Source organism: Sturnira hondurensis, unplaced genomic scaffold, assembly GCF_014824575.4.
Source record: "Sturnira hondurensis isolate 20B ecotype Veracruz unplaced genomic scaffold, ASM1482457v3 Scaffold0004474, whole genome shotgun sequence".
Taxonomy (NCBI): Eukaryota; Metazoa; Chordata; class Mammalia; order Chiroptera; family Phyllostomidae; genus Sturnira; species Sturnira hondurensis.
Window position 1 is genome coordinate 16,591,494 of NW_028077105.1, and position 24,969 is coordinate 16,616,462.

The 24,969-nt window shown below is 42.3% G+C and overlaps 1 protein-coding gene across 9 annotated transcripts in view; it reads left to right on the plus strand.

The window, feature by feature from the left end:
- The first annotated feature begins 220 nt into the window (after positions 1-220).
- The window catches only part of FAM184A (family with sequence similarity 184 member A), a 103,590-nt gene continuing 78,841 nt past the window's right edge, over positions 221-24,969 (plus strand). For all 9 annotated transcript variants that reach the window (XR_005066442.1, XM_037045849.1, XM_037045846.1 and 6 more), the window contains exon 1: positions 221-410. Coding sequence is in view for 8 of the 9 variants with exons in the window: in XM_037045849.1 (XP_036901744.1) it covers positions 243-410 (168 nt within the window). In the remaining variant the exon portion in view is untranslated. The remainder of the gene's footprint in view (positions 411-24,969) is intronic.

The window sequence follows — 24,969 nt, forward strand, 5'->3', positions numbered from 1 at the left end:
CGGACCTTGGCGTCTGCCCCGCGCTGGTGTCGTCCGCGGCCTCAGGTTGGCGGGTCCGCCCGGTCCCTGGACCGGGGTGACCCGGGGATCGCGGGCAGGAGGGCGCCTGCAGCTGCGGCTGGAGGGCGCCGGCTGTTGGGTCCAGAGGCGGCCGCTCCGGCTCCTGCCTGCCAGACGCCGTTGCTCCGCGGGCTGCCGCCCGGGCGCGGGGACAGGTGTCCCGGCCGGGGTCTGTCGGGAAGATGGCGACCCCGGGCATGAGCTGGCAGCAGCACTATTACGGCGGCTCGGCGGCCGGGACGGCCAAATTCGTGCCCTCGCCGGCCGCCGCGCAGCAGGCGGGGCACAGCATGGACTACAGCCAGGACATGCACCTGAAAATGAGCAAGAAAATCGCCCAGCTCACCAAGGTAAGGGCGGCCGTGGGGGTCGGCACCGCGGCGACCCGTGCGGGCTGCGCGTGGATCGTCTTTGAGGCAGCTAGGCTGTGAGCCCTGCGTCCCGGACCAGTTGATGGGGGCTGTTGTGAGGATGCAACAGCGAGAGACTTATCTTCAAGAAGCATTCAAACTTCAGTAGAATGCTGGCGACATTAAGTGAGACAGTTAGAAGCAAGACCCAGTGTATGGGGCTGGCACCCCTCATTAAGGGGTAAGCCAGCATGGAACAACTCAGGATCGAATTTCTTTATCCCTCAGTGATCAGTCCTATTAGTTTTGCTTTCATGCATGTATGTGCCAAGCCTCCACGAGGCATTACACTACACTTATCAAGTACAGTACCGTATTTACCCAACATGACCCGGAATCTTCGGAATAATCGGTATCTCCTACTGGTTACATAGTTAAGGGGAGTTTTTAAATGTTCCAAGCAGTGTAGGAGGGTGAAACATACCTTGCCTGACATTTCTGGGATTTAATTTCATTCCTTATCCTGACAGAATGTCAAATAAAGTTTATTAGGTGAATTATATGCCTGTATTAGGCTGTTTTAACCTATCAGTAGATAATTATCAAGAAGCAAATAGCCTGCAAATTTGGCCACCTGTAGTTCAGGATGGTACTTGGATGGCGAGTGTTTACAGGTTTCCTAAATGTTGGTATTGAGAAAGAGTTGGTATCTGTGAGGCAGGAGCAATTTAAATAGAATACTCTGCCCTGTTTTAGATTTCAGGTGCAATCTCTCAATATCCATTAAGTGAGAAGAAGAGATTGGTGGTTTCTGAAAATTAATTGGGCTAGTAGACTGTAATGCATTACGCTGACTCAGCTAACCACTTGTTAGGAGTGTTGGTATGCTGAATTAAGGTGGACATTGTGGGGTTTATTACTAGGGAACCTCTAAACTGCAGGGGGTGTCCAACCTGCTGCCCGGCCTGCCGCCTGCAGCCCCAGTTAGCTGTGGCCCAACACAAAATCATACATTTACTTAAAATATTGTGAGATTTTTTTTTGTGATTGTGTGTCACAGTGTATTTAATGTGTGGCCTGAAGCAGCTCTTCTCCTAGTGTGGTCCAGAGATGCCAGAAGGTTGGACACTCCTGCCTGAACGTCTGATTCTTTATCTCTAAAATTCTCACATAATTCCATTACTGGTTGGCACTTTTGAGAGAGATAAGTAAGACAGAATTGGAAGAGAGGGAAAGAAGGAGTCTGGAGTGACAGGGGGTGGAGAGGATAAAAAGATCTTGGTGAAGAGATGTGATTGAGGGTAGAGAGACAAAAACAATGAAAGAACTGAAGGATGAGGTCGCCGAATGGAAGAGCACGGGAAAGGATGCACGTTGTCGACTGTGCAGAGCAGGGCAATGTGCGGCGAAGTTTTGTTCTTTGTTTTATGTCAGCACTGTCTTGTAGGTTGCTTATTGGCCCAGTTTTTATTGTTTCATGACAGAGTCCCCAAACTCAGAAAAAGGCAGACCCAGAAAGGAATGGTATTACACTGTCAGAACATTTGGGAGCTAGAAGCCAAGCTTTTTGAAATTGTATTGGATCTTCAGAATACTGATGTCCAGAATGAAGCACGTGGATATTTATTTATTCTGGTGTTCCCTTTTGGTGTGTCCACAACATCCACTGTTGTTACTTTATTAGATTGTACCCCCCAGAACTCTGCTCTAAGTCACAGAAACCCTCAGGAGTTGGTGGTGGACCTGCACACCGTTCCATAAAAGAAGTTTCTCATCTCTCCCTCCCGTAGACTGCTTTTCTCTTTGCTTATGCTTTTTCAATTTCTGGTTCTTTTATCAGAACAAAATAATGTAGCACAATTGTTTAAGGTGGGAGTGTTGATGGAAGCTGCTGTCACTTTCTCTCTTTCCACTACCTACCTTAAATCTGGGGAAGCAGGCGGCTGCCCCCATGCCAGGCATCTTGCTTTGAGTGCTGCACCTGATGTCTGCTGATTGTTGGGTGGACTCCTGGCTCAGTGTTTATAGTTACAGTCTCTACACTTGCACCACCTCCCCCACCACATGCCTCAGATATTCTCTTACACTGGGGTTTCTCAGCTTTGGCACTGTTGGCATTTTGGACTGGCCGATTTCGTATTGGACATGGGCGGGGCTGTCCTGTGCGTTGTAGGATGTTTAGCAGATGCTACCCAGTAGGTTCCAGTAACACCCTTCCCCCCCACACAGTGGTGACAATAAACATTGTCCAGATATTGCCAGATGTGCCTGCAGTGAGAGTGGGGGCATCATCCCAGACTGAGAAACACTGAGTTTTACTGAAATAGCTAGAGTTTCTCCCAGCCCAGTCTCTTGTCTGTATTTCCAAGATAAGGTGTGAGAATGAAACTGTCTGATAAAAGGACTCCGTTGCAGCCAACACCCTTCACCTTCTGAAACCCACCGTAAGACCTGTTTCTCTAATGTACCATTTCAGAAACTGTCAAACTTGACAGTTACATACACATTGTGAATACTCCATCATAAGAGTGGTAGCTTTAGCAATAAATAAATCAGCTGTCAGACTTTACTGGTATTTGCTATGTAGAATTTCCACTGATAATGAATTCATTAATAAATTCATATCAACATAGGTTTGTTAATAGAACTGTGACTGGAACTTGACAATAGCTTATATTTCAAATAACCACAAATAGGATTTTATTTCTTTGGAAATGAGTCGGTAGAACTCAATTCTTCAACATTATGGTCAGCATGGCTTGGGACCCTGACCTACTGTCTTGAGTGAAAACTCCTGCTCTGTGACCTTGGGCAAGTCACTAAGCTCTGAGCCTCAGTTCCCTAGTCTCTGAAAGAGGGACGTTGATTGCATAACTCTCTGAGATAGTAGGCTCTTAATTCAGACTGTGACTGAGAAGAGATTCCAACAAAATACAATAAAACACTAGATAATATGTTTTTAAATTTTTCTCTCTTTTTAAAACAAGCCATTCTGTAGTTAATAGCATTATGTGAGATTGTATTTCTTTGGGGAATTTTCTGCTACACTTTCAAAAATATGTATAATAATTTTTTCTGTTTGAAAGTTTAAATTTTTCATATTAATTTGCTTTTGTTGTAGCACAGTACTAAGATATACAACATGCATTTTGTGGCAATTTGGCTAGCTATTTAAGGATAAGGATAAAAACAATTTTTATTGTAATTTTGCACACAGTAGGGCTTACTATATTTTTAACTACAAAGCAGTCTCAGCTGCAGACATATGTGTTGAGAGTCTCTTTCCTAAGAACCCAACAGAGCAGCCCCCGCATGGAGGGCAGAGCAGCAGTTCTGTAAGCGCCGTTTATGTAGAAGGCACTTCGCTAACGTTAGAGACTCAGCAGAGAGCAAGCGAGGCACAGTCTCTGCTTTTTGAAGCATGTCAGTTATATTTAGGTTGTTCGTGTCGAAATTCTTAAATCCTGTTATGTCACATTTCTGGATTTGTTAATGACTGAAGCATCTCAGGATTGGCAGAGAAGCTGGGTGGAGTGAGTTCTGTTTTATGAGATCGAGTTCAAGTACTTTTCTACACTACACTGTTGGCTCGTTAATGCATTCTGCTGAACAGCAGCACTTGTGGGATACAATTATGAAGTAGCTTTATTTCTGTCACTCACAGTCCCTTTCAATGTACTCTGTGAGATTGGTTTGTCCCCTTCCCGTGGATCAACCTGACTTTCTGGTTGCTTTTAGGTAATGCAAATTGTCCGTCCGTAGGTAAGTTGCAAAAGTCTCAATTTGATTATTAAGGTGTCTAGCACGGAGGAATAAACACCGCACAGTGGAGTTAAGGATGAGTTAAGGGTGACGCTTCCTCTCTGCCCACTCCCTAGCTCTCCCAGTTGCAAGAGGGAAGCCAGAAATCCAGGAAGGTGGGCATCAGTGACTTTTTTCTTCTGACCAGGTGTTTCTACTCCTGCTTAGTCTTGCCAGTCCTGGGTTCTAACCCCTCCCAAGATGGACAGGGAACACGGGAAGAGAAGAAAAAGGAGCAGCAGATATGGTTTCTCAAATTCCCACCTCAGTTGCTCAAGATTCCTCCCCTCAAGTTGCTTGGCAGTGAGAATGTCTCTGCATTCTGTCTGGTTGCTTACTCCTTCCTCAGCCTCTTGGATCTGGCAGGACCTTCACGTTATTTTGCTGAGGTCCGTTCAAGCTCCAGGTAACCCTCTGGGTGGACTGGTGACCCGCCCCTCCGCCTCCCCCAAGCTTGCTCTGTCTCTTTTCCGTAGAGCCCATGTTGGTCCCTAGGTAGCACTCCTTTGCCCAGGCAGACTCTGGAAATGGTCCTAGCTCAGCCATCTCTCATTAGTCCTCGCATACCTCTTATCTTTAGATTCCCCAGGGATGAATCAGGTCCCAGTTTAGTTATGTCCCTCATCGTGTGTGAGGCACAAACCAAGCTCTTTGAGTGGTTCCATCAAAGCCTTTCTCCCTAGACTGTAGGTGAAGGACACACATCCACCTCCACCCGCCCACTTGGAGGCAACAACGCGTGTTCCCAAAGCACTCCCCAAGGGACCCACCTCCAGGACCCCCCTCTGTAATCTTGACGCTTCTCACTGGTGTTGGGGGTGGAGGGCAACACATCTATACACTCCTGTCTTTAGACTGCCTTGGGGAATTTTGAGACCTCTGGTGCCTGCTTTGGAACATCAGTTGTCTCTGGGTCTCAATAGAAACTTCCTCTTTAATATCCTGTTGTGTTCTCTGCTGACCCAGAGCCTCTTTATTTGACTGTACTTTCAACGTAGTTCAGTCCATTTATCACTTTCAGGCATAATTAGTATGAGGGGAGAGTACTGTAAGGCTCCAAATAGCAGCAAGTAGCTTCTTCGTGTTCCCTAAGCTTAGTGTTAGGTCTTCCTCCTCTTTCAATACCCAGCCTGCGTTCCTACTCCTGAAGCTGCCCTGACCCATTAGGCCTTGTAAAGCTTGCCTTAGTCTGAATTACTGTAACATTTATTACCTATATTACTTCTTTGATGCTTAATAATACAAATTTGTAAAATACTGTTTACTATGTTTATAAATATACCTCGTTTCTCTAATTTGACTAACTACCTCAGCTTATATATCTTATATTTTCTGTAATCTTATATGAATGCTTTGCACATAGTATAAAAGCTTAGTGAATACTTGCTGAAGATGGTGATGCTGCTGATGTTGTATCAAGTAATTTTACAGAGTGGAGAAAGGCAATAGGAAAGAATTCTGAGAAATTGTGTCTGCTTGTCTGCCGGATTGATGCCAGATCATTTCAGCTGAGTTAAATTACTCGTGAATATTTAAATGTGTATTGGCCTCCTTTTAAACTGCTTTCATAATATACTTATATTTGTGGTACAAAAATAAAAATATAAAGTACTCTGTCTACAGTGTACATATCATTTGTCATTTCAAAAGGTAAGTAATTGATATATCAGGTTTTTAACAAATAAAGTCTTATGATTAATTATTTAATACTAACTCTTTTTTACTATATACAAAACCAGAATGTGCCCTGGCTGATGTAGCTCAGTGGATTGAGCTCGGGACTGCGAACCACATGATCGCGGTTCGATTCCCAGTCAGGGCACATGCCTGGGTTGCAGGCCAGTTCCCAGCAGGGGACTCACGAGAGACAACCATACATTGATATTTCTCTCCTTCCCTTCCTCTCTAAAGATAAATAAATAAAGTCTTTAAAAAAACCGGAATGTGTTTAGATAATACCAAAACCAGTGAAATTTTCTTATCATCCCTTTTTCTGTACATTAAATACAACTGATTTTTCAGTAGTTGGCTTGTTTGAATTATCTGGGTACTGTTTCATAATATATTTAGTTTTGGTTACAGCTTGTGTTGTTTCAGCTTAGAACACACTAAACGCAGTATCTTTTTTCTTCCTTTGTTGCATTGTGGCTTTGCCATTTTAATATGTGGTAGCTTAAGTGTAATCTTGTAGTCATAGTCGAGTGGTCTGTATTGATTTCTTGTATTTTACTAATAGGCACAAAACTGGATGAACTATTTATCAGTTGTCCAAAATTCTTAGAAAGGGACTACCTTGAGTTGAAAGGTTTAGAGTTGGAAGAAACCATAGATTCTGACCAGCCTAACCCTCTCATGTTATTAGGTGTGAAAGCTGAGGGCCCAAAGGCATTTGAAGATTACACAGCTTGTCACTGGCAGACACTGAACAGGAACCCAGGTCTCTGGGTTGGTTTAGGAGAGGGGCAGCTGTAATAGCAGGTCTCTTTCCCCTGTGTTTGCCTTCTTTCTAAGTAACACTGCTCACTCAGTTCCTCAGAGGACACAGAGTTGGTGGTGGTGGTTTTCCCCCTTCGTCTTGGAGTTTTGTGGACCATCGGAATCACAGACGTTTGAGGAGAGTGAAACCAGTGCGCCTCTGCCGTCACACACTGCAGGGCATCTGGATTTATGCATGGTAGACAGTGTGGCTTTGGTAGATTCGTGACAGAGCTTTTTTTTTTTTTGTATTTTCAGATAAATGTCATAATATTTTCTTGTTTTTATTAACAGCTCTAGTCATTTTGAACTTAAAGTTTTTAACTGTGTTGATTTAGAGACCATCATACTTGTCAAAATTACTACTGTTCGGTTATTTTAAATATGTTTCCTTTGACTGCCTGCTTTCTTAATTAGAATTGTTGCTAAGGCCCCATTCCTGAACTGTTCCTGTGCTCAGTAAGTGCACAGGAACAGTAAGTTTTCCAGTTTCTTTCTCTCTCTCTCTAGTTTCTGAAAATTCTTTGTGGTCTTCTAATTGACAACCTTTTAAAAAGTGGAATGAAGGCTAAAGTTTTAGCAAAATGTGATTGAAGCAATCTGTTTGTTTTAATTGAATTAATAAGTAAATTACTATACATTAATTCTTAAATTATGAGTATTTCTGAAAATTTTATCTGTCTTAAATTTGACATAAGAATGAAAGGCAGCCATGCGTGGTGTATAAAGCCAGTTAACTTGGTAAGATATTGATAATCTGCCCTTTTAATTTATCTTATGAGATTTAAAAAAGAATTTATCAGTAAGCATTCAGATACTGTGCCATGACGCAGGATTGATGGAATCATGGAAATTCTCAATGCCATCCTGTCTTTTTACCGCAGAAAGTGTCTGACCTGCAGGCCGCTTTTCAGTGGAAACCTGGACCCTCAGTGAGTCACTCAGGAATGGAGTTTCCTTGCCTTCCTGGAAATAAACACATGAAGAGATGCCAACTGAATACAGGAGTTTTTTGGGAAATAAATATAGTGTTATAAGTGTAGGAGAAATATTATGATCAGATATTATGATCAGACTTCTATTTCATGTTGCAAGTGTGATCTGAGCCATAGAGACTTTTTTAGATTGACGTGGGAACTTACCAGCGCTTTAAAATGTTATTGGGAAGTAGCCTCGTACCGCCAGTCTGTTCATACCTAACAGTGAATCTTGGAATCACCATTCTGCACCAATTGGGGATTACCAGTTGTAGTCAGTGTTGGTATACATAACGCTTGAGAGCCGAGCACATATTTTAGAAAAGAAACCTTTTAAAAAATATTTTATTTATTTATTTTTAGAGGGAGGGGAAGGGAAGGAGAAAGAGTGGGAGAGAAACATCAGTGTGTGGTTGCCTCTCATGTGTCCCCTACTGGGGACCTGGCCTGCAACCCAGGTATGTGCTCTGACTGGGAATCGAACCGGTGACCCTTTGCTTCACAGGCCCATGCTCAATCCGCTGAGCTCCACCAGCCAGGGCTAGAAAAGAAACCTTTTATTCTTAGTTTTCTGTTTAAACTACAACAGTGAAAACTGCCATTTGTAGGCCTCAAATTTATTTCACTAATGATTATAATTTTCTTTTCTATAAAAATTTTTACCAGAGTATATAAAAAGTAGTGAAACTGAATTTGTAAAGTTACTGTCCTGTGCCTTTTACTACTGTCATTTTGAGATATAACGGGAGGCTGAACCACTTAGAACCAGGTAGATGGAAAAACGAGAGACAGAGACCAACCACAGTACTTGGGATTTGGGTGTTAGCCTCAGCTACCATTTACCACCTTACTTATTATAAAGGAGATAGTATTTTTATTGACTTAAAAATAACTAATCTGTGTTTTCTTATTGGTATGTATCATTTCTATTTTGAGGCTAAGACAGTTTAAAAATAGAATTTGATCATGAAGTACACTTAATATTTAAGTTATCAATAAAACTGGTCATTTTAATAAAATAATAGGTTGCATTCCTATTCTAAATTGTTGGAGAATGAGTTAGTTAACTCGAAGTTACTATAAGGATGATTAATTTTCTACCTTCCAAAGTACAGTAACATGTACTTTGAAACCATACTACTCATGAATTACAGGGAGTCCTTCCTCACCTGCCGGGCACTGTTCCCGGCAGGACGTGTGCAGGGGAGGGGAAGCCACGTCCAGGCCAGTCCTACTGCAAACGCTGAGATCTTATTCCTGAATAAATTCTGTTACTTTTTTTATTTGGGTGTCTCTCTTATAAAATGAAGTACAAAGTTTGAATATTCATGTATTCTAGTCATTGGCCTTTCTGGTTGGAAAGATTTCACTTAGCCTGTTGGGTATATCTCTGTGTGTAGGTATTTGCATTTTTCATCCTCTTTCTCCTTCAGCACCGTCTTGACAGAATCTCATTTCTTTTGAAAACATTCATAACCAAAGCACTAAATAGTATTTCATTCTTGTTCGTAGATTTTTTGCCGGGTGGAACACTGTATAAACAGAATGTGTGTAGTTTTGAGAGGAAGTTGTGCGTGTTTGTGTGTGTGTTCAACTCAAAGGTCTACTCAGAGTAACAATAGAGGATATGCTTAAATACAACCAAAATAGAGTATACTTTTGTTAAATTGCTAGTCCATGAAAGATATCATACTAGCTATCATTAGTTTACAATATAATTTAATGTTCCATTTTTAATCTATACATTTTTCTTTTTTTCCAGTAGACTTTTGAGAAAATGTGACTAGAATAAAGCAGGTGAACATTTTAATAAATAGACTAATTATTATTACATTCTTTTTTAATCCTCACCCAGGGATATTTTTATTGTTGAGAGAGAGAGGCAGAGACAGAGAGAAACACTAATAGGCTGCCTCCCATACGCACCCCAACCAGGGATGGTACCTGCAACCCTTTGTGCATGGGACGATGCCCCTGCCAACCGAGCCGCTGGGCCAGGACTAAGTAGATTAATTTTATGTGACAAATTTAAACTCTTCCGTTATGAGCAACTTTTTCTGCGTGGTTTATTCTGGATAGAATTTATACATATGATTTTCTTAGATTAAAAAAAACCTAGGCTCGTGCCTTCCAACTTCTTTAATGAGGGTTTTAAAAAGAATTTAAATAATAGTGTTGACACCTGTTCTGTAACATCTTTGTCTGGGGGGCAGGAGAGGGAAATTCCAGTCTTCTGAACCCCAGCAGGTCATGGGTCTGTGTTAGGTCAGGTCTGTCATGGGCAGTCAGAGCTACCGCCCAGAGCCCTGTGACCCAGTGTGGCAGCAGTGCCCTGGGACGGGTGACAGGTATATAATCCTCCCTAAAGAGGATTACACAGTTACTAGTGTGTAATCTTGAGTGTTTTAACTTCTCAGAGCCTCAGTTTCCTCATCTGTAAAATGGAAGTAACAAAGCCTATGTCATAGAATTATTGTAAAGATTAAATGAGATAATTTGTGTAGAAGAGGGGGTTGGCGAAGGTGAATTTCTTCCTGTTCTCCAAGGCCCTCCCCCTTGGATCAGCTTCTGCTGACACCGTCTAACAACTGTGTTTCATGCTGTTTTTCAGAGGGGTTTTTCTGTCTCGTTGGAGATGTAGTCTACAGTGTTAGGGACCACAGCTACCAAAAGTAAATTGGAGCAGCAATGACAAAGTACAGTTGATTCTCCTAATTTGAGGTAGTTATGTAGTATCAAGTTATTTTAGGGGAAGTACAGGGTTTCGTTTCTGACACTCTCTGGTCACCTCTTCATCAAACATGTAACCTTGTTTTAGGTGTGTTTCTGTTTAAAGACACCTTTTAATGCAGTTTTGATTAACAGTGAACTCACAGCCAGCAACACTGTAACTCATGCCAGAATGAAGCTTATCTAACACACTGTGAATGTTAGATTGTGAGGTTCCATATAAATTTTAGCAAGTAAGTGGGTTTGGTATGGAATCTGTGAACAATGAAGATCCACTGCATCTAAAAATGGATGCAGAACTCTGCACCTGCTGTTTCGGTAGCCCCCACTCTGGTTGTCAGCTGGTGCCACGGCCTGTGTGACTGTGCCTCTCATTACCACCTCAAACACTCTCACATGAGTGTGACTGTGACTCTCATCTCCCCAAAAAAAGTCAGACGAGAGAGGGGTGGGAGGGACAGCGGGGGCGGGAATACTCTCATCTTTTGTGCGAGTTGCCAGTCACCCAGCAGCCACCCTGCAATCATAAGCCTGGGATAAAATTGCAAACTGATTCTCTCCTTGTATGTGAATTGTAATCTTTATAAACTGAACTTCAATCTACCACATTGCCCTAGGTCATAAAAAATAAAATTCATAAATTATTCCATGGGGTAATGGGAAACCCTTAACAATGTAATGTTGATGTTTTAATTTTTTTATAGTTTTTTTATATTTGTCATTTGCTTAAAATATGTTCGCAGTTATTTCCTTCCTAGCACAAACTGTCAGTGTGGGAGTTGGTTTTGTTAAAAGTCTTTGTCTAGGTACCTAAGAAACTATTAGAAATCTTATACTCTCTGAAACTATAGCACATTCAGTTGAAAGTTTCTGGATTAATTTATGCAACAAAAAGACAGCTTTTAAAAATCTATTTGAATATAGACTGTCTTTGGCAGATGATTACTCTTACTGTTTTCTATCCCAACATCTATTGCTGTGTAATAAATCACCCCTAAGTTTAGCAGCTTAAAACAAACATCATTTCACAGTTTCTGGAGATCAGGTATCTGTTTAGCTGGTGGTTCTGGCTTAGGGCTTTGAGTTTGCATGAGTTTGCAGTCAAGCCGAAGCCTTGACTGGGCTAGAGGTTCCACCTTTGAGCTCATGGGGTTGTTAGGAGGGGACTTTGCACTGCATGGGCCTCTCCACAGCAGGTGATCCAAGGGGTAGGGGAGAGAGACCAAAATGGAAGTCGTAGTCTCTCCTTAACAGTCTCATAGTGACATAGCATCACCTTTTTCGTGTTGGTTGCGTAGACCGCCCATGGTTATAATGGAGGAAGTAGCTATACAAGGATTTGAATGTGTGGAGACAGAGATTTTTGGAGATCATTTTAAAGGCTGATCATAGCAAGAGAGAAGCAGAATTGATGGGAAGGCTACAAAGAGCTCAGAGAATTTGAGATGACTGTGTATATTCAGGTAGAAATATTTAGCAAATATTTGGATACGGGTCTTAAGCTAAAGGGAGAGATCCATAGTAGAAATAAAAATTTAAAAGTTCTTAGCATGTAGGTGGAGATTAAAATCATCAGTGCTTGAGACCGTAAGCAGAGTAGAAAACATGTAGAATAATTGCTGGGGGAAGGAGAAAATAGCTGACCAGAGGCAAGAATAATAGGACGAGCCATCAAGCACGTGGCATTTTATGGGGGAAGGATAAGGATTTGGAATGATAACAGTAAACACTTCTTAAAGCAACCATTACATGCTATTTTCTTATGGTATTTAATTTATTCTTGTCAGGGCCCCATGAGGTTGATATTAGACTTCGTGAGGAAGCTGAGTATTAGAGAGACGACGAGACTTGCTCAAGGCCATGCTGCTGGAAGAGCTGGGGCACAAACCTCAGGTGGTCTGACTGTGCCATGTTGCCCTTGGTAGAAGGCAGCATTGGGCATCCAGGTGAATCCCAGATCAATTCTGGGAGTTAGGTACAGCACGAAGTACAGCTTCTTTTGGAAGAGAACTCGTGTGTTTGGCTGAGATGGGCAGAAATGGGTTTCGGATGTAGGGAATCAGTTGTGTGTGTATATGTGTTGTGTTATTTAAATATGGGCTCAGGGATTGCAGAGGGCACAGGCATACCTCAGAGATACGGTGGGTTAGGTTCCAGACCATCACAGTAAAATGAATCATAATCTTTTTGCTGGTGGAGGGTCTTGCCTTCAATTTGTGAAAAACGCACCTCTGTGAAGCACAGTAAAGTGAACTGCAATAAAGTGAGATGTGCCTATGTAGTAGGAGAGGGGTCAGTGGTGGAGGAACCAGGGGTTGAGGATGGATACTGGATTAACTTGCAGTGTTCTGCGGTCAAATGGCAAAACACGGCGGGATAGGTGGTCTTAGAATGCAGAATCTTGCTATGCTGAAGTTTTGTCTTTAACGGCAGCTAGAACATTATAGGCATTCAATAAATGTCAAACAAAAACTAGACAGGGCACATGCCTGGGTTGCAGACCAGGTCCCCCATAGGGGGCGCTCGAGAGGCAACCACACATTGACGTTTCTATCTCTCCCTCACTTCCCCTCTCTCTAAAAATAAATAAATAAATTTAAAAACTAGAACTTTCGAGCAAAGCAGGATGTACTTAAGTGAATTATTTGATCAAACTCTTTTTTCTAACTTCTTTTGATAATTTGTTAGCACAGAATATCTGCATAGCCTGTCATCCTAAAAATAATGAATAATATACATGAATATTCCAGGTTTCTCCTATTTGGTGGATGCTCTGCATAGGTAATTATTTTTTAGGTTGTCACCTTTTTGTTGGTTGATACTTAATCTTCAATCTGGAAATGACATTTTACAAAATCTAAACATCTTTTAGAAAACTACCACAAGCATTTACCAAAAGAAGAGATACTATGCTAAATGTAGCCTCTGGAATTGGCATTTCTGAGGAATGGAACTTTACCTGTTTGATTTTATTTCTGTGCGGATAGTCATGCAGCAGGCATTCTGAGTGTCTAATAAAGACTAAGGCCTGTGGGGAAATCAATAAATTGAGGGGCTTGTCCTTCAGGGGCTTGTGGTGTAGTGTACAGGGAAGAAAACACCTGGGACCATGGTGTTTGGTAAACCCCTTACCATCTAGTGCTAACAGAGTGGGCTTCGGGCCAGGTCAGGAAGAGCTTTCTGCACCTTTCCTTTCCTTTCCTCTGCTCAGCACCACAGCTTTTACCAGAAGGCGAGAGGCAGTGGAACTGACCAGTCTGGTCCCCTGGGTATCTACCTGGTCATGGTTTCTTGGAAGGACCACAAAAACAAACCAAAAAGTGTGCTCTGCATTTCTTATATCAGACACTGCACATCGTGTTGTTTCATTATCATAATTTCTTAATGTATACTTAATTCACTTTATAGAAAAAACTGAGGCTCAAAGATGTTTAAGGTACTTTTTCACAGTTGCACTATTGGAAGTAAGAAGACTAACCCTGGTCATGACTCTGATGACATATTTGGAATCCTGAGTAAAATCCACAGTCTGTTTTGTCCAAAATGGCAAGACCAGAGTGCATCTCAGAAGGTCCCAGCCGGATCCTGCCTCTGCCCTGGGACCCCATCTCTGAATGCAGGATGCAGTCCTCTGCATTATCCAGCTTACCCTCAGGCCGAGGTGGCTTCCCTTTCCCCAGGGTTCGGGTTTTTCTATTTGCTCTCTAGATCTCTCATTCCATGCTGAACAAATGTCTGCAGCCACATCTCTCCATGAACTACTCTTATCTCCTTACTTCAATTGAAAAGCTGGCTCTCCTCCCAGGATACTGCCTTTTCTGCTGCCTTTCTTTGCAGGTGATCACTCTTTTCACACATCTCATTACCCGAGGTCCTGGAGATGACATCCTTCTTCCAGCTCTCATTGCAGATTGCAGCTCCGGGACCATTGCTCTGGGACGCGTGTGAATACAGCTCTTGAAGCCAAGGCTACTGGCTGTTCCACCCACACGCCTTCTTGTTGCTTCCCACACTCCACGGAGAGTCCCTGTCTTTGAGTGGTCCTTCCAACATCCGAAACTCTCACTTCTTGACCTCTTCACGCTACTCAAACACTTTTCCTTTTGATCTTAAACTCCAGAATAACCACATCAGAAGTACTATGTAAATAGTTGTTGATTAAATAAATGAAGTTCTTAACCTTTCAGCTCTGTCTTCCTCTTTCAAACTTCACCCATTTTCAGTCCTTTTGGTTCTCTGTGCCTTCATTTTTCTCCCTGTTCATCACCCCCCTCCTTTCTTCACTTTGTTCTCTATCTGTCCTGGGTGCTCAGGCTCTTATGTCAGCCACTCTCTTGCCAGTGCCTGTAGCTTCCTTGCCCCATACTTTTCTGCTGCATCTTCTAGAACCAGCCAGAGCACATGTTGACCAGCTGTGCATCCTACTCACCCTTAATATGTGCCAGTTAAAAAGCATCCCAGGCAGCCATGCTGCCTTCCATGGGGAGTAGAGCTAGGCAGGGTGGGAGCAGTGACCCTTTGGATGGGAAAGAGCTTAAGGAGGAAGCTTTGAATTGTGACTGAGGGGATTATACCTGATTTTAACAGAATATCTTCTGAAAAGACTAAACTTTAATGCAGAAGTGGCTAAACACTTAGAAACAACAGGCTGCCTTTCTCTGCCAAGTAGTTGCAAAAATGCAAAGAAAACAAAGTTGTATCAGGAAAATGAAGAGCTTGATTTTTTGCACTGTTATTTGTGAGTGGCCAATTTGTACCTAGTAAATATAGTAGCAAGTTATAAAATAGGCTGCATTTATGAAAATACAGTGGTTTAAAGAGTTTATATAAAGATTATATATCAATCCTGGATGGTATGGCTCAGTGGATTGAGTCCTAGCCTGAGAACCAAAGGATCACTGGTTCGATTCCCAGTCAGGGCACATGTCTAGGTTGCAGTCCAGTTCCTAGTATGGGGGGGTGCAAGAGGCAACCACACATTGATGTTTCTTTCCCTCTTTTTCTTCTTCCTTTCCCCTCTCTCTAAAAATAAATAATTAAATTTAAAAAAGATTATCTATCAAAGAAGAATAGTCTTTTTGTTAAAAACATTAAAATGTGCGCTCTATTCAGCAAACCTATCATTTAGAATGGAAGGACAAATAAAGTGCTTCCCAGATAAGGTCAAGTTAAATGAGTTCATTGTCACCAATCCCTTATTACATGAAATGTTAAGGGAACTTTTATCTAAGAAAAGGATGATAAAAAATATGAACAGTAAAATGACAACAAACTCAGTTATTAACAGTCGAACCTAAAACAAAGACAAAAACAAAACTAAGCAGACAACTAGAACAGGAACAGAATCACAGAAATGGAGATCACATGGAGGGTTATCAGCGGGGGAGTGGGTGGGGAGAGAGGTGCAGAGAATAAGCAGCATAAATGGTAGGTAGAAAATAGATGGGGGGAGGTTACGAATAGTAAAGGAAATGTAGAAGCCAAAGAACTTACATGTATGACCCATGGACATGAACTAAAGTGGGGGAATGCAGATGGGAGCGGGTGTGCAGGGCGGAGGGGAATGAAGAGGGGAAATGAGATAACTGTAACAGTATAATCAATAAAATGTGTTAAAAAAACAAAAAATCTGTTTTTCTGAAAAAACAATACCTGTCAATGAGAGTAGATATATAAAAGTCAGTATAACCAACTCTCAATAATAAAGCATTTATAATGATAAACATCTCAAGTACTGGTAAGTACTGGCATATTGCTTTGTTTGTGATATGTGCTAAGTAATATGTATGTCTAACAGAGTGTGCACGTATCATGGGAATTGGGTGCACAGAGTCTTGCTCCAAGTCCTGTCTTTAGATGTGACCTAATTCAAACACAGATTGGAATAAAAGGTTAAAAAAGCTGAAATAATTCCAGTAAGTAAAGAGGATGTTAGAAAGAAGCTTTTAAAGCAAATAAGCTGGAGACCAAACCCTAGGAAATGTTTTATTGGATATGATGGTCTCTAAAGTTGAACTGTCAGAATAAATGGGGAAATTAAGAGTGGACATTCATCCTTGGCAAAAGCATTTTGTTTGGGGATGAGAGTTTCAGTAAACAGAAAGAAAAAGGTGGACTCTTGTCAGTAGAGAAAAGGGATGGCCACGTTAGCTAACACACAAATTCCAGATACCAGTGCTTTCACACCCCCAGAAAGCTGGGATAAAACAACAACCATTTTATTCTCACAAATGCGTGGGTCAGGAATTTAAAGAAGACCCGGGAGAGGGTGCTTTTTCTGCTCCACAGTGTCTGGAGTGTCAGATGAGATGACTCGATAGGGTTGGATGGACGTGACTTGGGCAGCTGGGAGCTGAAACAGCTGGGGTGGAGACTCCACTTCCAAGATGACTTTTTAATCATCGGGTGCCTGGACTGAGATGGCTTGGGCTTTTCACCCCATGGTGGCATCTGCAGACTGAGAGAAGCTGCGAGGTTTCTGCTAATCTAGATTCAAGTCACTGTTATCACTTTATCACATGCTACCGTTACAAATGAATCAGTGAGTCCAGCCTAGATTTGGGAGGAGGAGACTTGGACCTGACTTCTTGGTGGGGGAGTGACAGGGTCGCATATCAGAAATGCATGCGGGATGGGAAACACTGTGACCACTTTTGGAGAATATAGCCTAAGTCTGCCAAAATGTGTATGTCCCGGGGACAGGGGAAAATTTAACCCTCATTTACATCTTTTTCAGTAATTAGTCACAGACTTTTAAGGTAGTAAAAGAATAATAATAAAATAGATGATAGCCTAATATATATTGTCAGGAAGGAATTCTGTCATTTTGAACACAGATTTAGAATCCCCAGATTAGCAGAGACAGTTTCCCTCAGCGTTTAACAAAGACGTTAATAGGCATGCGGTGATATATGACACTAAGAAGCCTTTTTTATTATATAAGCTTAGCAGATGTTAGAGCTTACAGTATGCAGTGGTGTGTCCTATGGCTGTGTCACTGCTGAGCCACTTCCAGCCCTTTACCTGTTTGTTTATTTATATATATATATATATATATATATATATATAAATAAAATGAATAAGCAGAGGATCATACTATCGAGGCCTTTGGAGATTACTTCTAAGATGTTGGATTTTTGCTTGAATGATAATAGTGTGTATATGAGTATTTCCGCAACAGCCTTTATTGGTTTCAAGTTATGCTGCACTGATTTTAACCATATCGTGGAAGAAAATTTTCAGTCTGATTAAGCTCTTATCTCTATCCTCTTAGCCCCTTTGAAAAGAGGGAGGTGGCTACAGAATTGGTGGTTGTATCGTGAAGGAAGAAACCCCAATCTTTAGCACATTGGTGAATTGTCCACCCAGCCAGGCTTGTACAGGACGTAGTCCCACCTGGGGGGATTTGGGGAAGTGAATGATCTTGTAGTTCCACTGCTGAATATTTATGATAATTGAGCTCTTCTGTTTTTGTCTCTTGGTATCATTTTATCACAATGCAAATGCTCAGGATATGTGAGTGCCCAAATTTATATCACTTTGGAAAGAAAGGAAGTTCTCAGTAGATTATCTGAATAGCTTTAGTGTGGGAGGTACCTTGCATTTGAAGGTTTTACTGATGGAGCTGATAAACTAACTGTGTGGTAGAACCGCGGTTTAGTGGCCAGTTACTTTGATGCCCAATGTCAACTGATGCCCTTGAATAAGACAAGACATATTCTGGTGAGCATAAAAGGTCACCATGGGATGGTAGAACTCTAAATTAATTTTAGGAAACTTCTGTCCATTTCATCTTTTAAGACTGTCATCTGTACCTGGATACCTGCCATCACCTCAAATGCCACATGTCCGAAATTGAATTAATCTTCTTCTCCATCAGACATCTCCCACATGCCAAAGAATTAAGAGATAACTGCCCCCCGCCCCCACCAAAACCTACTTTCGTTTCTCAGTTCTATCATTTCCATCTGACTCTACCCTCCTTTTATAGTAGAACTTTGGAATTAAATTTCCTCTTCTCTGTTTTTCTTTCTTTCTTTCTCTCTCTCTTTGAAATATCCTTTAGGTTTTCATTTTGGTTCTCCCAGGGAGCAGTCACTGCAAACCTTGCTTTTATAGTCTCCTCCCTTTCCTACTAATTTCCCTTATTTCAGGCTGTCTTGCTTAGTGCCACGGTGCTGTCAGTAAGTGTAATCCCCCTGTGTAAGTGCTCGTTTCTCTTTGTTTTCCACTAGACCAGGGGTGTCAGACTCATTTTCACCGGGGGCCACAGCAGCCTCACAGTCCCCGTCAAAGGGCCGAATGTAACTTTAGGACTGTATGAATGTAACTAGTCCTTAACTATTAAGCAGGAGGTTGGTGATGCCACTGGGTAGAAACAAGGTGCTGGGCCGGATAAAACAAGGTGGAGGGCGGGCCTTGGGTTTGCCACCTTGTGCTAGACCAAGTCTAAACTCCTCTGTGTGTTTTTGGCTTGCTTGCCTGTTTGTGGGGTAAGGGGCTTCCTGGGCTTTAGCACCTATGTTAGAATTTTCCACAGAAAGCCAGTAGCAGAGGAAGAGACTGATTAATTGCAGTTGGGAAATTAATTAAGCAGGGTGGCCATTAGGCTGAGCCAGCTCTGACACCATGGTGCCCTGTGTAAGCAAATCAAAATCTAAAGCTTCAAATGCTCAAGGTTACAAAATCTAAACCTAAGGACAACTGGTCACAAACAGCCAACTAGGCTTTACGCTGTAGACAGTCGGATCATTTCCTTGTTTCGTTTCCATCTCCCCTCTGTGACAGTCTTTCCCTCGCTCCTGTCAACCACTCTGGGTGGTGCTGCCAGGGTCTAATCAGTTTTTGCTCAAATAAACTCTTAAAAATTTAAATATACCTCAGTTTTCCTTTTAGCAGTGTATCACAGAATATATAAATATGCCTCATGGGCCCTGGCTGGTATGGCTCAGTGGATTGAGCGTGGGCCTGTGAACCACACGATCGCAGTTCGATTCCCAGTCAGGGCACATGCCTGGGTTGTGGGCCAGTTCCCGGCAGGGGACTCACAAGAGGCAACCATACATTGATGTTTCTCTCCTTCTCTCCTTCCTTTCCTCTCTAAAGATAAATAAATAAAATCTTTAAAAAAATATGCCTCATGGTAAGGGATCAGCTCACGTGATGATAGAGGCCCCACATCCCGAGGTCTGTAGTCGACTGACTGGCCAGAGACCCGGGAGAGCTGATGGCGTAGCTTTGCAGGACAGGAGACCCATATTCCAGCTGGGGGGACGATGAAGTTCCCTCTCAACTCAGCCTTATTTGTTCTATTTAGGTCTTCACTTGAGTGGACGAGGCCCACCCACATTAGAGGGAGCAATCTGCTTTACTCAGTCTACCAGTTCAGACGTTAATCTCCTGTCCCGTTAGGCCAGAAGTCTGGGTACCACACTGCCCAGTCGGGTAAACACATACCTTTGCCATCATAGTGCTTCAGTTGGAAAAGGTTTTGTTCCATCGTTGCTTCTACTGAAATCGAATGGCAGACAGACTTCAGACCATGGTGGGAAATGGAGGAGTAGACGAAGAGGATGGGATAACACTTAAGGCTGCCACTAAGGAGAAATGAAAGGACAGGCTGGGGACCAGGCCCGTAGGGCTTGTAGCCTCACACGTACTAGGAGGAAGGGGCACAGAGAGGACTTGAGGGGCAGGAGGAGACTGGGGTCAAAGGGAAGGGTGGTTTGGCCTGTGGAAAAGCTAGAAAGGACGTTGGAAATGTGGACACGAGGCTGAGAAACAGAAGAGGGAACTGAGAAGAAGGGGGAAGCTGAAGTCTGCAGGGGTAAGGCTGCCAGAGGGAGTTTCCTGGGATGAGGGCAGGCTGTGAGAAAGAGTCGGGTCGGTATTCTCAGGGTGGGAGCGCGAACTTAATCAAGGCCAGGCCTCAGAGAAGTAGGGACCACAGGCTTTGTTGGAGGAAGAAGGAAGGAGTCTTAATAGTCAAAGGGTGTGGCTGTTGGGGAGGTAACCAAGACAGAGGCTGAAAAGGGCAGGAGGATCCTATAATAAACCACACCCACTACAGAGAGTAGCGGCAGGTTAAAAAGGCACGTAAAGCCCAAAGAAATGATGTATATGAGATTGGACACAGGAGATATACATGACCTGTATCATGAATACTTTCAAAGAATTAGGTAGCCATCACTAGTCATTAGGGAAATACAAATGAAAGCTGCATGAAATACCACTTCATATCCACTAGGATGGCAATAATAACCAATAATAATAATAATAATATAAAAGTATAATAAGAGTGTTGGGGAAGATATGGAGAAATTGGAGCCTCAGGCAGTTCTGGTGGGATTGTAAAATGATACAGCCATATTGGAAAACCATGCTTCAGTTCCTCAGTAGGTTAACATACATACATGTACCAAATGGTTCATCAAGTCTCCTCTTCGGCATGTAGCCAAGAAAACTGAAAATATGTCCAGGTAATAACTGGTGTGCAAACACTCCTAATGGAATTACTTATACTAGCTATTACTTCAAATACCCATTCAGCTGACGGGTGGGTGGACACAATGTGCTGTATTCGTGCAGCGGGATATTGTCGGCTCTAAAAAGGAGTGAGGCACTGATATGTTCACCTACAAAACACAGGTGAACCTTGAAAACATGGAAAGGGAAGGAAGCCCAGCCCAAAAGGCTACCTGTATTATAGGATTCAGTTTCTCTGAAATGTCCAGAACAGGCAGATCCACAGGCGGAAGGCGGATTAGCTGTTGCCAGAGGCTAGGGAGAGAAGGGATTGGGAGTAACTATTAATAGTTCGTAACGACTACTGGGTTTCCTTTTAGGGTAGTTGAGATGTTCTAGAATTAGCGGTAACTGCTATCCAACCTTGTGAATGTACTCAGACCACTGAATTGTACACCTAAAAAGGTAAATGTCATGGTATGTGAGTTATGTCTGAAAGTTATTACTTAATTTATTACTTAATTAAAAAATGGCTGCAAGGGTCAGTTATTCAAGGCTCAAAGGCAAGAACATTCCTGAGTGTGGGGCCTGTAAGACTAGAAGTCTCCGTGAACTCCTCTGCCTGCTTTAATTTTATCTTCATCAGTAATAAGCGACTGCACAGATGTGGTGACTTACTTGTGTTATTTCTAGCGACCATTGAAGAAAATGTATCAGTTACTTAAAGTCATTTCCATGCCACACTTTGGAAAACTATGGATTATTTTATGTCACTGCCAAGCTAGCATATTCTATTTTTTATTGCAATTCACTCATCTACCTTAACTTCCCTTTCAAGGTTACACACAATATTTTCTTTAAAATTTTCTATTAAAAAAAGTGGAGATGGGATAGTAGAAAGAGGAATATGTATTTTTTGTTTTGTTTTTGGCCATTAAAATAAATAAGATATTTATTTCTCTAAAGAATTTGAATATCGACAGCATTAAAGCTCTTTCCTAAAGTTTTGCTGCCTTTCTTAACTTCGGGTTCTCACAGGATGGCACTGAGGTTTTCTCAGTAGGGAGCACACCGTAATATTTATCTCATTAAACTGTATGTAGCTCCTGCTGCGAAGTAGATTGAGACCTGAAAATGTTCATCACCGTAGGAAACAGCAGAAAAAACATTTCAAAAGCACAGAGTAACTTCTCTTAGAATTCAGTATGGGATACCACTGAATTTAGAATTCTTATTTGTATAAAATAGGTTGGCAAAGCATTTCTTCTTTTTAGTTGCTGAATTAATTTTATAGGCCCTTATTTTCGTATTTGAGTAAAGCAGTGGGTGGTTCTCAACCTTTTTTCCGCTCAGTGAATCCTCTCGGTGCGTGTGTGGGTGGCCATCGTAATGGGGGAGGGAGCTGAACATGTAGTTTTTATAAAATGCCACTTGGTGATTCTTGTATACCTCCTACCCCACATCAAATTAAGGATGGCTGCCACAGTATTGGGAGTTATTAATGAAGTGTAAAGCCCCTTGTTTGTTGGGCAGAAAAACGGCTAAGCACTATTAGACTTGGAGAAGGCTTGTGAAATTTGGGGTGATGTGTTTTTAGAAGTGTCTGATCTGCTGGATGAGATAGGAGTGAAGAACAGAACAGAAGACTTGGAAGTCAAAGGCTCCTGAGTTATATCTGTTCCATCCCAAGTCTGTTTGAAACAGCAGTCACCTTGGGGACTGCGGGGATGTCAGTGGCATGTGAGTAATCTCAGTTAGTGGGTGCTGTAAAAGCCCCCTGTGACTCATGGGCATGAGCCCTGGTTGAGGATAGAATGAAATTTGCAGAGATACATGACCTCCTTGACAGGCCGAACAGCTGGGAGAGGGTATCTCTTTTGCTTTGAATCAACCACCAGATTCCCGTGGCCGTGCCTGACCTCCTAAATAGCTCTTCACTCAAGTGTCCTCTCTCCCTGCCAAGGTTTGTGTGAGGACCCTCAAGTCCGCCTCCTTTGCTATTTCACTGCCTTTTCACTGTTCTGTATAGTCTTACCTCATCCAACATATCCTCTACCAAAATTTTCATTTTAAAGTGCAACCAGAATTTTCATTCTAAAGTGCAAGTAGAATTCACTTAATTCCCTGCTTAAAATCCTCCACTGATTGTTGTTACCTACAAAGAAAGGCATGCTTATTGATTTCAGTAGAAGGTGCTGCTATGATGCTACCTCAACTTTGGGTTGATTTATTATATATTATATTATGCTTATTTATTGTTTGGAGAAAATTCAATGTATGCAAATTCATACATGCTTACCCATGAGTTTGCACAAAACCTCTCTCAACACAGCCTGTGTGGTGCTGGTCTCTCTCAGCTTGGTACTGCTTCCATCCTGCCTCTGGTGGTACCTTTGTTGGTTCATTCTGTGAAAGTCACTTCAGGTTTTGTACAGGGGCGGGGGCCAGATCAGGTACAACTCTGAAGGCCACGAAAAGGGTCTTAGCTTTTTTTCCCCCCTGTATGCATGTGATCAAAACTATTGTAGGGTTGTAAGGAAGAGGTAATGGTGTGATTTATATTTTGAGATGACCACTTTGGCTGTTCAGTGAGGAATGAATTGCAACACAGCTCAAATGGAAGCAGGGCGGGGGGTGAGATCTCCACCGCGGGGGCCCCGGCCCTATAGCCAGAGACACTGGTGGCTTTGCAGTAGGTGGTTGCAATGGAGACAGAGATATGCGGAGGTTCGTGGCATATTTTGGAAGTATAACTGACAGAACCTAAAATGGTGAGGGAAACAGTAGAAGGAAGAACCATTAGGTGACACATTTGTATATTTTCATTCTTTAATATCACGTGTAGGTGTGAAAGAAGGAAATGAGAAAATGAAAATATAGGTGTCTATCCAAAAGAGATCATTAAAGTTATTTTAAGTCTTTGAATTATGCTTCAGTTAGGTAGGAAACCTCAGGGATGGGAAGGGAGCGTGCGACTCGGAGAACATGAGGATAGTCAAAGGCTGACATAGTAGAGGCTACTGCGATCTGATGGACTGTGTCAGGAGCTTTCCAGGGAGTCCAGAGCGCTGCTCGGGGCCTGAGTCTCGTGGGCCGATTGATACTGGTGTCTGGGAACCTGGGCCTCTGATGCCCACAGGCTCTGAAGGCTCTGGCTTTCCAAGGAGGGTATCTCACCAAATTCACCAGATAATATTATATATGTTGCATAGAATAATCTTATCCTGATCCTACCCTACTTAGCTTGTTAAATTTTACTGACATCCAAGCACTTATCCTTGCATTATAACAAGGTAACACATTGTAGCCCTCCCCTTCTGATTCCACCTCTCAGCCTAACAGCAGGATGTTCTCGAGGATAAAGATTCTACGGCCTTGTGGAGCCCGTGATGTACCAGGTAACAATTGCAGTGGCATTTGTTCCTCTCAATGTCCCTTCTGCATTACTGGTCGTGCAGAGGCACGGTATCAGGGTGTATAAAGGCAGAGCTGGGGCCTGTCCTACATTTAAAGCCAGGAGGTTGTATTGTGATCTCAGCTCTTGAGTGGGTTCAAGAAAACTCATGATTGTGTAGGTTGTTGGATATTTTTTTGTTACTGTAGAGCATTGCTGCCTTCATCCTTCTGCATCCTAGGTGGAAACTGGAAGTCCATCAGATTTTTTTTTTTATTCAGTACACCTAAGTGTCAATAGGAATAGGTCTTGTCTTTAATTTGCCATCCAGGACCAATAAGCCTGACTCCTGGCATTTGGAATCTGGGCAGGTGAGAAGGACTGGGGACTCATTGTTCAGGATGCAGGTTTTTAAAGACTTTATATTTTAGAGCACTTTAAGGTTCACAGAAACGTTGAACAGACAGTACGAGCTTCCCATATACCCCTCTCCCACAACAAACATGACTTCTTCTATCACCATTCTATACTAGGGAGGTACGTTTGTTACACTGGTGTACGCATAGTGACACATCATAATTACCCTAAACCCGTAGTTTATTTTACATTAGGGTTCAATTTTGGTGTTGTACATTCTGTGGATTTTGACAAATGTGTAACGTGTCTCTACTTACAGTCACACAGAATACTTTCACTGACCTAAAACTCCTCTGTGCTC